Source organism: Bos grunniens, chromosome 5, assembly GCF_055505025.1.
Source record: "Bos grunniens cultivar Pamir isolate PY7600 chromosome 5, Bosgru_T2T1.0, whole genome shotgun sequence".
Taxonomy (NCBI): domain Eukaryota; kingdom Metazoa; phylum Chordata; class Mammalia; order Artiodactyla; family Bovidae; genus Bos; species Bos grunniens.
In genome coordinates, this window is record NC_141169.1 from 89,853,492 (window position 1) to 89,866,727 (window position 13,236).

General features: G+C 38.1%; 1 protein-coding gene across 5 annotated transcripts in view; it reads left to right on the plus strand.

Annotated features, from left to right (window-relative positions):
• Positions 1-13,236, plus strand: part of SLCO1A2 (solute carrier organic anion transporter family member 1A2) — a 113,253-nt gene that overhangs the window by 70,433 nt on the left and 29,584 nt on the right. For all 5 annotated transcript variants that reach the window (XR_015164212.1, XM_086401852.1, XM_086401853.1 and 2 more), the window contains 2 exons: positions 5,218-5,324; positions 9,552-9,698. Coding sequence is in view for 4 of the 5 variants with exons in the window: in XM_086401852.1 (XP_086257978.1) it covers positions 5,218-5,324; positions 9,552-9,698 (254 nt within the window). In the remaining variant the exon portion in view is untranslated. The remainder of the gene's footprint in view (positions 1-5,217; positions 5,325-9,551; positions 9,699-13,236) is intronic.

Here is a 13,236-nt window from a genome sequence, read left to right on the forward strand (position 1 = left end):
TGCATTTCTAACTTTTGCTGCTGCTAAGTCGCTTCAGTTGTGTCTGATTCTGTGCTACCCCAAAGACGGCATCCCACCAGGCTCCGCATTCCCTGGGCTTCTCCAGTCAAGAACACTGCTATCATATTTTAAATTTCAAGGTATTGTTGGTTGTTCTTTGAAGGTATCTTTTTAAGAAACATCTTGCTCTTATTTTAAGAACGCAGTGTTTTTTTTCCATCTACATTTTCTTCATTTGTCTTCTTGTCTCTGTCTCCTTCAAGTGTACAGTTTTTTATTTCTCTCTGTTCTTATGTTATAGGTCTTCATACATCTGGTGGTCCTTGGTTAGCTATTCATACTTAAGAAACAGGGATAACAACAACAAACTAACAGGAAGTTCTGTGTCCATTTGTATGACCTGGTCGTGTTCTTCACAGCACAGGGACTAGATGGTTCAGAGCTGGCTCAGAACTGCCCATAACCTGTCAGTTAATGTAGGCAGGGGTTCTCCAATCTGCTCTCTAGACATGGTGCAACTTGGCTACCAGCCAGGTGGGAGTGGGAGTCTCACTCTTCAGTACATAGATTCTTCTTTTACTTAATATCCCTAGTTTTTAGTGTGGCCTCTTATATGACTTAGGGACTAAATGACAACAACAAGCTATCCTCAAAGTGCCTGTTCTGACTGTCGGCAGTCAAAAGCCATTTTTGTTGGGCTGGTGGACAATGCCTATAAAGGTTTAACTAATCTTTATACACATTTGAAATCAGTCCTCTGATTTTTGGGATCATATCCACTCCCACCTTTATCTAGTATCCTCTCTGAAATTTCCAAGGATGTGTGGCTCATGTTTGGTTGCTCCCCTGCAGGCACTTCCTCAGGCCTGTGTTTCTTATATTTTCTAGTTCAGTGGCCACCCACTTATTGATTTTCCCATTTTCCAAATCTTCTCTTCTTGTCAAAATTTCAAATTCCCTTTCTTCTTGTCAATCTTCCATTCTCTTTACCTTTGTGACATTATATTTCCTTTACCATTTTATAACCCATCAGCTGTCATTTTGCTGAAGTTTTCGGGATGAACGGACTTAGAATGAATTATTTTGATGAGTTTTGTGGATCAGACAAATGAAAATGATATGACCTCTCCTCAGGTATTTCTGAAGGGATCAGGAGTTTTCAGGCAAAAAGTTTTTACTATCCTTTTATTTTCTATCCTATCCAAGACAACATCAAGTAATATTCAGCTATTATTTATATTTCTTTCTACCCTCTGCTAAAGGTGCTAGTCTTTTGTCTGAAGCTGGCATGTGTCATGGGATCATGGGTGAGGAGACAGAAGCGTTTGTCCACAGTTCACAGCCGAGCTCTGTGGCCATGACTGGACAATTGTTCTAAGGGGAAGGTATATTGACCCTTTTTATTATGTTCAATAGCAGAGAAACTAGAATTATCAGTGACTTCCTAGTATAACATTCTTTAGCTCATATGGAACTCAGAAGGGTAAGTTTATTTATTTATTTATTTTGGCTTTCTCTTATCTAGTAGAAATATAGAAACTAGTCCAGCATAATTTCTAACAAAGAGAGATTTAGCTGGAGATATTTTCTTCCATTATCGCAGCTTATAATTCACTTTCAGAGAAAGGGCATGGGGATCTTGACGTATACACACTATGATATTTAAAATAGATAACTATAAGAACTTGCTGTATAGCAAGGGAAATCTACTCAATGCTCCATAAGGACTGAAAAGGGAAAAGAATCTAGAAAAGAGTGGATATATGTATCAGTCTCAGTTCAGTCGCTCAGTCATGTCCGACTCTCTGCGATCCCATGAACTGCAGCACGCCACGCCTCCCTGTCCATCACCAACTCCCAGAGTCCATCCAAACACATGTCCACTGAGTTGGTGATGCCATCCAACCATCTCATCCTCTGTCGTCCCCTTCTCCTCCTGCCCTCAATCTTTCCCAGCATCAGAGTCTCTTCAAATGAGTCAGCTCTTTGCATCAGGTGGCCAAAGTATTGGAGTTTCAGCTTCAACATCAGTCCTTCTAATGAACACCCAGGACTGATCTTTAGGATGGACTGGTTGGATCTCTTTGCAGTCCAAGAGACTCTCAGGTGTCTTCTCCAACACCAGAGTTCAAAAGCATCAATTTTTCGGCGCTCAGCTTTCTGTATAGTCCAACTCTCACATCCATAGATGACCACTGGAAAAACCATAGTCTTGAGGAGATGGACCTTTGTTGACAAAGTAATGTCTCTGCTTTTTAATATGCTGTGTAGGTTGGTCATACCTTTCCTTCTAAGGAGTAAACGTCTTCTAATTTCATGGCTGCAATCACCATCTGCAGTGATTTTGGAGCCCAGAAAAATAAAGTTAGCCACTGTTTCCACTGTTTCTCCATCTATTTGCCATGAAGTGATGGGACCAGATGCCATGATCTTTGTTTTCTGAATGTTGAACTTTAAGCCAACTTTTTCACTCTCCTCTTTCACTTTCTTCAAGAGGCTTTTTAGTTCCTCTTCACTTTATGCCATAAGGGTGGTGTCGTCTGCATATCTGAGGTTATTGATATTTCTCCCAGCAATGTTGATTCCAGCTTGTGCTTCCTCCAGCCCAGCATTTCACATGATGTACTCTGCATATAAGTTAAATTAACAGCATGACGATATACAGCCTTGACGTACTCCTTTCTCTATTTGGAACCAGTCTGTTGTACCATGTCCAGTTCTAACTGTTGCTTCCTGACCTGCATACAGGTTTCTCAAGAGGCAGGTTAGGGAGTCTGGTATTCCCATCTCTTTCAGAATTTTCCACAGTTTATTGTGATCCACACAGTCAAAGGCTTTGGCATAGTCAATAAAGCAGAAATAGATGTTTTTCTGGAACTCTCTTGCTTTTTCCATGATCCAGCGGATGTTGGCAATTCGATCTCTGGTTCCTCTGCCTTTTCTAAAACCAGCTTGAACATCAGGAAGTTCACGGTTCACATATTGCTGAAGCCTGCCTTGGAGAATTTTGAGCATTACTTTACTAGCATGTGAGATGAGTGCAATTGTGTGGTAGTTTGAGCATTCTTTGGCATTGCCTTTCTTTGGGATTGGAATGAAAACTGACCTTTTCCAGTCCTGTGGCCACTGCTGAGTTTTCCAAATTTGCTGGCATATTGAGTGCAGCACTTTCACAGCATCATCTTTAAGAATTTGATAGCTCGACTGGAATTCCATCACCTCCATTAGCTTTGTTCATAGTGACGCTTCCTAAGTCCCACTTGACTTCATATTCCAGAATGTCTGGCTTTAGGTGAGTGATCACACCATCATGATTATCTCCGTCGTGAAGATCTTTTTGTATAGTTCTTCTGTGTTTTCTTGCCACAGAAGTTTTCTTTTCTTCTTAATATCTTCTGCTTCTGTTAGGTCCATACCATTTCTGTCCTTTATTGAGCCCATCTTTGCATGAAATGTTCCCTTGGTATCTCTAATTTTCTTGAAGAGATCTCTAGTCTTTCCCATTGTGTTGTTTCCTCTATTTCTTTGCGTTGATCACTGAGGAAAACTTTCTTATCTCTCCTTGCTATTCTTTGGAACTTTGCATTCAGATGCTTATATCTTTCCTTTTCTCCTTTGCTTTTTACTTCCCTTCTTTTCACAGCTATTTGTAAGGCCTCCGCAGACAGTCATTATGCTTTTTTGCATTTCTTTTTCCTGGGGATGGTCTTGATCCCTGTCTCCGGTACAATATCACGAACCTCCGTCCATCAGGCACTCTGTCTGTCAGATCTAGGCCCTTAAATCTATTTCTCATTTCCACTGAATAATCATAAGGGATTTGATTTAGGTCATACCTGAATGGTCTAGTGGTTTTCTCCACTTTCTTCAATTTAAGTCTGAATTTGGCAATAAAGAGTTCATGATCTGAACCATAGTTGGCTCCTGGTCTTACTTTTGCTGGTGGTATAGAGCTTCTCCATGTTTGGCTACAAAGAATATAATCAATCTGATTTTAGTGTCGACCATCTAGTGATGTCCATGTGTAGAGTCTTCTCTTGTATTGTTGGAAGAGGGTGTTTGCTATGACCAGTGCATTCTCTTGGCAGAACTCTCTCAGCCTTTGCCCTGCTTCATTTTATACTCCAAGGCCAAATTTCCTGTTACTCCAGGTGTTTCTTGACTTCCTACTTTTGTATTCCAGTCCCCTATAATGAAAAGGATATCTTTTTTGGGTGTTAGTTCTAGAAGGTCTTGTAGGTCTTCATAGAACTGTTCAACTTTAGCTTCTTCAGTGTTACTGGTCGGGGCATAGACTTGGATTACTGTGATATTGAATGGTTTGCCTTGGAAACGAACAGAGATCATTCTGTCATTTTTGAGATTGCATCCAAGTACTGCATTTCGGACTCTTTTGTTGACCATGATGGCCACTCCATTTCTTCTAAGGGATTCTTGCACACAGTAGCAGATGTATGTATATGTACAACTGATTCACTTTGCTGTACAACAGAAACTAACGTAACATTATGAATCAACTATACTCCAACAAAAATTAATTAAAAAATAATTTAATTTTTGGAAAGGGCCTAATGTTCTTGTGATAATTTGCCTATGGTATATAAGATATACATTCATAATTATTAACCATTTTGTTCTTATGAGAAGAGAAAACATCATTACACTGCACTGTCACAGTGTTTGAATATTCAAAGGTCTCTCATTATGATGGGCAAATGTTTTGTTTTTCTTGGAGATTGGTGAATGCATGAAAAGATTATTGTCTGAATTCTCAGAAAGTGGGAATATGTATCTTATGAGCCAACCTTAGAGAAAATAAAGTGGGAGACTTGTTTCATTATGTTGTTCCTCTCACCCCACAATCCTTTATTTTCCTAATTATACTTTGTAGAGTCTATTATTTTTCTTAGTTTTTGTTCCTTATCCCACAGTAATATTTCCAGGAAATGATCACCTAAAAATCACAAAAGGTTGATGTTAGGTAATCTAAAGTGTAGATATGCAGATAATCAAAAGCTAACTGTAAGTGAATCGCACATTTACATGAGTGGCAAGTTCTTTTTGACATCAATCCAGGATGATTGGGTGGCAAAGATAAAAGGATATCTCATTTCCTGGGTTTGGATGTTGTATCTTAAATGAAGCATGAACATCTTCACAATGCTCACGTTGTCCTCATCGACTCCATAACACAAGCGTGTTTTTGTGTTCATACAGATATGAATATGAATCTACAGTTTCAGTTTCCGGCAATTTGTCCTCAAACAGTTTCTTGTGTATGGAAAATGGAACCCAGATTTTCAAACCAACGAAAGACCCATCAGGTTATAAATTTCATTACTTTAGTTAATTTGTAACTGAACACTTTCTATGGAGGGGCTTTGAATGAGTTATTGGGTTTGGTTAAGTAAGGTAAATGAACAAAAAGATATTCCACCCCCCACCCCGCCTCCAGGATTTTTGAGAGGATCACAGAGAATAGGAATGGAAAACAGAGAATGTTAGTCCTCTTATATTTGCATATACTTACTAAGACTGCCTTGTCTAGTCTTTAAAATGGTTATTTAAAAAAAGTCAGGGACTTCTCTGGTAATCTAGTGGCTAAGACTGCATTCCCAATGCAGGGGGCCTGATGAGGAAGCTAGATCCCATATTCCACAACTAAGAGTTCACATGCCGCAACTAAAAAGATCCCACCTGCCCTAACTAAGAACTGTTGCAGCCAAATAAATAAACAGATATAAAAAAAAAAATAAGTCAAATACATCCTCCCAAGGCCGCTGTAGAGTTAATTCCATTGTGGAAAGCATTTTAGAAGGATGGGTTTTACTGACAATTTGGTCTATACAATTATCTAAATAGGAAACAGAGGTAGAAAGAAAATTCTTAAGAGTTGTGTTGTATTATTGGCCACCTGATGCAAAGAACTGACTCACTGGAAAGGACCCTGATGCTGGGAAAGATTGAAGGAAGGAGGAGAAGAGGATGATAGAGGATGAGATGGTTGGATGGCATCACTGACTCAATGGACATGAGTTTGAGCAAACTCCAGGAGATAGTGAAGGGAAAGGAAAGCCTTGTGTGCTGCAGTCTATGGGGTCACAAAGAGTCAGACATGACTGAGCGACTGAATAGCAAACAACTGATATTCTATAGCAAAGAGGTGACCCTACTGACTTGCCTCAGACCAGAACTTCTTTTCCTGTGATGGGGACATTTTCATGCTGGATTCATATTAGTGAAAGTTATGGTGGTCCCCTAGGTTGGAAATGTCACTACCAGCATGGAATAAGAGGGAAGCAAAATAGTTTATTTTTCTTTAAATTTTCATTGATGTATAGTTGATTTAAAATGTTGTGTTAGTTTCAGGTGTACAGCAGAGTGAATGTTATACATATATCCATTCTTTTTTAGATTCTTTTCTCATATAGGCCATTATTAAGTACTGAGTAGAGTTTCCTGTGCTATTGTGTAGTGGGTCCTTATTCTAAATAGTTCAAAGGAGTTTAAGAATAGCTGTCTGAGAAACTCTGAGCTAAAGGAACCCCCTGGGGAAACAAAGGGAAACAGTGACATCAGCAGTAGCCTGTGTTCTCCTTGAGCTGGTTTTTACCAAAGAATGATTCAGGTCCTATTTCCTATTTCCTATTTTTCTTAATGTGCTTTGTAGTAGATAAATATGGTTGCCTTCCCAATATGGTGTGCCTCCAGGAGAGTGTGTCGATTCCTTGATTCCTCGGTATATTCATTTTTGCCTTAGAGAAAACCTAGAATTTGCTTAATATCTATAGACATAAATCTTTATGCTCATCAAAGATAAAATATGAGTACCAAGAAATGGTGATTATGATTTTCTGGACTGGACATGACTGACAGATAGCCTCACAAGAAATTTCAAGACCCAGCTGTGTTCAGGACCCTCACTTCTGCAGGTGGCACAGTTTACTACTCGTTGGGAAAATGCAAATCAAAAACCACAATGAGATACCATCTTACACCTGCCAGAATAGCTCTCCTCAAAAAGATGACAAGTAACAAATGTTGGCGATGATATGGAGAAAAGGGAACTCTTGTAGGCCCCTATGGGAATGTAAATTTGTATAGCCACTGTGAAAAACAGTATGGAAGCCCCCAAAAGATTAAAAATAGAGCTAACATATTGCTGTTCAGTTGCTATGTCATGTTTGACTCTTTGTGACCCCATGGACTACAGCCTGCCAGGCTTTTCTGTCAATGGGATTTCCCAGGCAAGAATACTGGAAAAAAAAATGGGTAGCCATTTCCTTCAGTTCAGTTCAGTTCAATTGCTCAGTCATGTCCGACTCTTTGCGACCCCATGAATCACAGCATGCCAAGCCTCCCTGTCCATCACCAACTCCTGGAGTTCACTCAAACTCACATGCATTGAGTCAGTGGTGCCATCCAGCCATCTCATTCTCTGTCATCCCCTTCTCCTCCTGCCCCCAATCGCTCCCAGCATCAGGGTCTTTTCCAATGAGTCAACTCTTCACCAAAGTACTGGAGTTTCAGCTTTAGCATCTGTCTTTCCAGTGAACACCCAGGACTGATCTCCTTTAGGATGGACTGGTTGGACCTCCTTGCAGTCCAAGGGACTCTCAAGAGTCTTCTCCAATACCACAGTTCAAAAGCATCAATTCTTCAGCGCTCAGCTTTATTCACAGTCCAACTCTCACATCCATACATGACCACTGGAAAAACCATAGCCTTGACTAGTGGGCCTTTGTTGGCAAAGTAATGTCTCTGCTTTTTAATATTTCCTTAGGATTCAGCAATTCTACTCCTGTATGTATATTATATATATATATTTATATATATATATATAAACAAAAATGTTAATTCATAGAGATACATGCATCTCAATGTTCACAGTTGCATTATTTACAATAGCCAAGATATGGAAGCAAGCTAAGTATCCATCAACAGATGAATGAATAAAGAAGATGTGGTATATACACAATGGAATATGTTAGCCACGAAGACGAATGAAATTTTGCCATTTACAACAACATGGAGGGTATTAAGCTTGGCGAAATAAGTCAGAAAAAGAGAAACACTGTATGTTTTGATCTATATGTGGAATCTAAAAAAAATGAAACAAATGAATGAATATATCAAATCCAAAACAGACTCATAAGTACAGAGAACAAACTAGTGATTACCAGTGGGGAGAAGGATAGGAGAGGGGAGAACAGGAGAAGGGAATTAAGAGATACAAACTACTAGGTAAAATAAATTAGACAAAAGGATATATTGTACAACACAGGGAATATAGCCAATATTTTATAATAGCCTTATATAGAGTATAATCTATAAAAATATTGAATTACTATGTTGTACACCTGAAACTAATATAGTATTGTAAGTCACTGTACTTCAATTTTAGAAAAAGTTATTTGGTGGTCAAGTACATAGTGGACTCTATATTACTGCCCAGTTAAATATTTTTAGTTTCTATAAAATAATTATAACTGTAGAGAACTTAAACTCTTGAATCTTATAAATATAGTAACAATTCTAGAAAGAGATATTTGTGTTTTTTCCTCTCCCCAAAGTTAGTATATAAATTGGGTAGCAGTTATAGCAGTTAACTAAGTTTAGTAGTTGCTAGTAAATTAAGTCTCTGGAGGGGAAAAAAAGCTATGATTTTTAGTGTTGGTAAATTTCTGTGGTGTAAATACTCTCACGAAACTACTGCTAAATACTGAATCGGGAAGACATGTGTATACTCATCTCTCCTAACCCAGTAGGAACTGGCTCCAGGATACCACTTATTGTTGGCCATACCTAACTATTAGAAAATGCAAAAAAGATGGCCCGATGAGTCTTTGTTGGCATAGTAAATTTTTTCACTTTATGCAATATTGCTTTGAATTCAATATTGTTTTTTTTTTTTTTATAACTTTTTGTTTTATACTGGAGTCAGAGAGATCTCCTGGAGAAGGAAATGGCAACCCGCTCCAGTATTCTTGCCTAGGAAATTCCATGGACAGAGGAGCCTGGTGGGCTACAGTCCATGGGGTCTCAGAGGATGGAACACAACATAGCAACTAAATAACAACAACGAAAAAGTTGATTAATGGGCTTCCCTGGGGTGGCTCAGTGCTAAAGAAGCTGCCTGAAATGCAGGAGACCCGGGTTTGATCCCTGGGTTGGGATGATCCCCTGGAGAAGGAAATGGCAACCCACTCCAGTATTTGTGCCTGGAGAATTCCATGGACAGAGAAGCCTGTCTGGTTACAGTCCCTAGGGTCACAAAGTATCAGACATGATGTAGCAATGAAATGACAACAAAATAGCTGATTAACAATGTTGAGATACTTTCAGGTGGACAGCAAAGGGACTCAGCCATACATATACATGTGTTCATTTCCCTCAACCTCCCCTCCCATCCAGACTCTGGCATAGTAAATTGTTGACCAGTGCTGAGGTCACATAAGAACTGTGACATGCTTACCAAAAACTCAGAGTTAAATATTGCTAATATTTCACTACTCAAACACTAATGCAATGTTTTTTTTCTTCTAATGCAGAATGTGTGAAAGAAGTTAAATCATTAATGTGGGTGTATGTACTAGTTGGAAATATTATACGTGGAATTGGTGAAACTCCCATCATGCCTTTGGGTATTTCCTACATAGAAGATTTTGCAAAATCTGAAAACTCTCCTTTGTATATTGGTGAGTTGGAAAATCTACCTTAGCTTCTTTTCAGTAATTTCCTTGAGAATGGATATGAGTTATTTATTTAGATGCTTAGGCATTTCCTGAATGTTGAACAGAGGGCTTTGGCGCAATTGGCCATCAATTAAAGTTTGTTGAACAGAGCAATTATAGGCTATCTCCAAGTAAGCCACTTTGCTAAAATTGCTTTTTACTATTGAAAATACTGATAATCTAGTTCCCCTGGAGTTCTATTTGCCTTCTCTAGTTTCTTGGCACCAATATATACCCAATCTATGAAGAAATTTAGCAGTGTTTTCTCTAAAATGTCATTTATTCAAAATCTTTCTATTTTCATTACTTCTATTTTTGTTCAGGTCTTTGTTAGCTTTGGTCATTTGATCTGTAGTATTTAAAATCAATTTCTTATAAAAATTTTTGCAGTATACTTTTTCTCAAATATATTAAATGTCCTCTCTCATGTTGATGAAGCATGCTGACTCTTTATTAAATATGAGCCCTCCACTTATTCCTAGCTCTGCCCTCAATTTATCTATTTAGTTTCCTATATAGTTTCTCTTTATCACAATCTCTCTATGATATCACAACCTCTCTACAACATTTTCCATAAATATCTGTCTTCAGACCTTTGGTTATGTTTCCTGAAATTTCCTTTCCTAAAATCTATCAGTACCTCCCACAATAGGCAACTTAACATCCACCTTTGTATATTGCCTTACAATCTCCTAAAAAGTCTTAATTTATTGTACATAATTTGTTTATATTCCTTAGTTATTCCATCTGTTGTTAATTGTAAAATCATAACTTTGAATACTGGGACATTTTGCTGTTAATGTTGAAATAGTTTTTTAAAACCAGAAAAATCAAAGAGGGTGAGAGAAGGTAGGAACAGAGCTACACATAATGAGGAGTTAAAATATTTAGGAACCATTATTTGAAGCAACTTTGGGAGATTTTTTGATGACATTGATTTTGCAATAATCTTTTTCAGTGTCTTTCTATTCAACCCTTTCAAATCCCTCTACATACTTATATTGAAAGAATACAAAATGCTCACCTGCAATAAATTAACAAATGCCTTATTAAAATATGTATTTCTTTCTTCAACAAATATTAGAGTATATAATACATAGAAAGAACTGATAATCTCTAGATGTATTAAGATTAGTAAGACATTGTCCATATAAAATTTAGTATATAAATAACTACATGTGCTCAGTTGCTAAGTTGTGTCTAACTCTTTGTGACCATCTGGACTGTAGCCTACTGGTCTCCTCTGTCCACAAGATTTTCCAGGCAAGAATACTGGAGTGGGTTGCCATGCCCTCCTCAAGGGAATCTTCCTGACCCAGGGATTGAACCCTCATCTGCAGTTAGATTCTTTATCACTGAGCCACCTGGGAAACCAAATAACTACATAATTATAAATAAATAAATTTGATAAATATGTATATAATTAAATTTCAAGAGTTACATTAAACTTAGGGGAAAGTGAAATAAATATGGCCAGGTATAATTTAACTAGCTATATACCAAGAAAAAATTTCCGTGTATGTCTCTAGAGTTTAGGAGATAATACAAAAGCTAGACATAAAATTTGAGAATCATCTATACAGAGACAAAAATAAAATCAAGAGGGAGAAATAAGATTGTGATAGGATGACTTATGCTATATAGTGAAAGGTCCCAGGATAATATACTAAGCAACAATTCTTATTTGTAGAGTAGAAGGAAGTAAGGGAGGAAGTAGAAGGAAGTAGAAGGAAGAAAATTTTAAAAAGGGGTAGTCATAAGGGAAAAAGTAGAACAATAGATGAATGTATAGATTTCTGAGTCTTAAGAAGAAGAGTGTCAAAAGAAAGCTGGCCAGATAAGAAGACGAAGACGATAAAAAGGACAGTAGATAAGTGGCTGAGCAACTAACATAGATAAGTGGCAAAGAGATCACTGAGAGTTTTCTGAGTAGAAAGTGATAGCATTTGAGTAGAGTCACGGCAGCCCACCAGGCTCCCCCATCTCTCTTGTTGGCAACCCACTCCAGTGTTCTTGCCTGGAGAATCCCAGGGATGGGGGAGCCTGGTGGGCTGCCGTCTATGGGGTCACACAGAGTCGGACACGACTGAAGCGACTTAGCAGCAGCAGCAGCAGCAGCAGAGTGAGTGGTGAGGAAGTAGATGCAGAGTGTAATGGCAGGAAAGAAATCAGTGTGAATTTGATATATTGCAGAAATCAGTGGATGAGGGAGATTGAACAGATACACAAGAGAGAGTGTTTGGTTGAACAAGACATTAGAGAAGAAAGAAAGGGTTAGCATCAAGAAGTCAGGTGTGTACAGGGTGGACTAACCCATAGAACTATGGAGAAGGCATAGGAAATAAATGAAGATCTATCCTGAAGTAAAGAGGAAGAAAGTTGAAGAAGCTCATGCCTTGATTTTTAATGGAAGCAGGGAAGGATCACTATACACTCAGAATTATAGACAAGTCATGAGATAGCTGATGATAACAATCCAGACGAGTAAAAAGTCAAGTAAGGATTAAGAGGGGGATGTGGAGGATAAGAAAGGATATGACAGTAAGATGGAAGAGAAGTATCATAAAAGTGAGGATAGAACCAGAAAAAGTTCAAGTATTCTAACTTGAGAGTATTCCCCAAATTGATCTACATATTCAGTGCAATGCCTAGGAAAATTATAGTACCACTTGCTTTTACTTATGGAGAAATGGACAAGCTGATCTTAAAATGCAAATGGAAATGCAAGGGACACTGGGTAGCCAAAACATCCTTAAAAATAAGAACAATGGACTTCCCTGGTGGTCTAGTGGTTGGGAATTCATCTGCCAATACAGGGGACACAGATTTGATCTCTGGTCCAGGAAGATCCCACATGCCTGTGGCAACTAAATCCATGTACCACAGCTACTGAGCCTGTGTGCCCTAGAGCCTCAGCTCTGCAGTGAGAGTAGCCTCCATTCACCACAACTAGAGAAAAGCCCATGTAGTAATGAAGACCCAGCACAGTCAAAAATAAATGAATAAATAAAATTAAAAAAAAAACAAACAGACTCACACTTCTGATTTCAAGATTTACTACAAAATTATAATAATAACATTGTGATTCTGCCGCAAGGGTAGATATATAGATCAATAGAATAGAAGTGCTAGTCTAGAAATAAAACCATACCTCTATGGTTAATTGACTTTAAGATAGATGTTAAGATCATTCAATGAGAAAAGATTATTTTCAGCAAATGGTTAAAGGGCAGCTGGCTATCCAGGTGCCAAAGTATGAACTTGGATTCCTACCTGGTACCATATACAAAAATTCCTACCTGGTACCATATATAAAAAGATTATTTTCAGCAAATGGTTAAAGGGCAGCTGGCTATCCAGGTGCCAAAGTATGAACTTGGATTCCTACCTGGTACCATATACAAAAATTTAACTCAAGATGGATAAAAGACCCAAATATAAGAGGTAAACTATGAAACTCTTAGACGGAAACACAGGTGTAAATCTTCATGACTTTGAATTA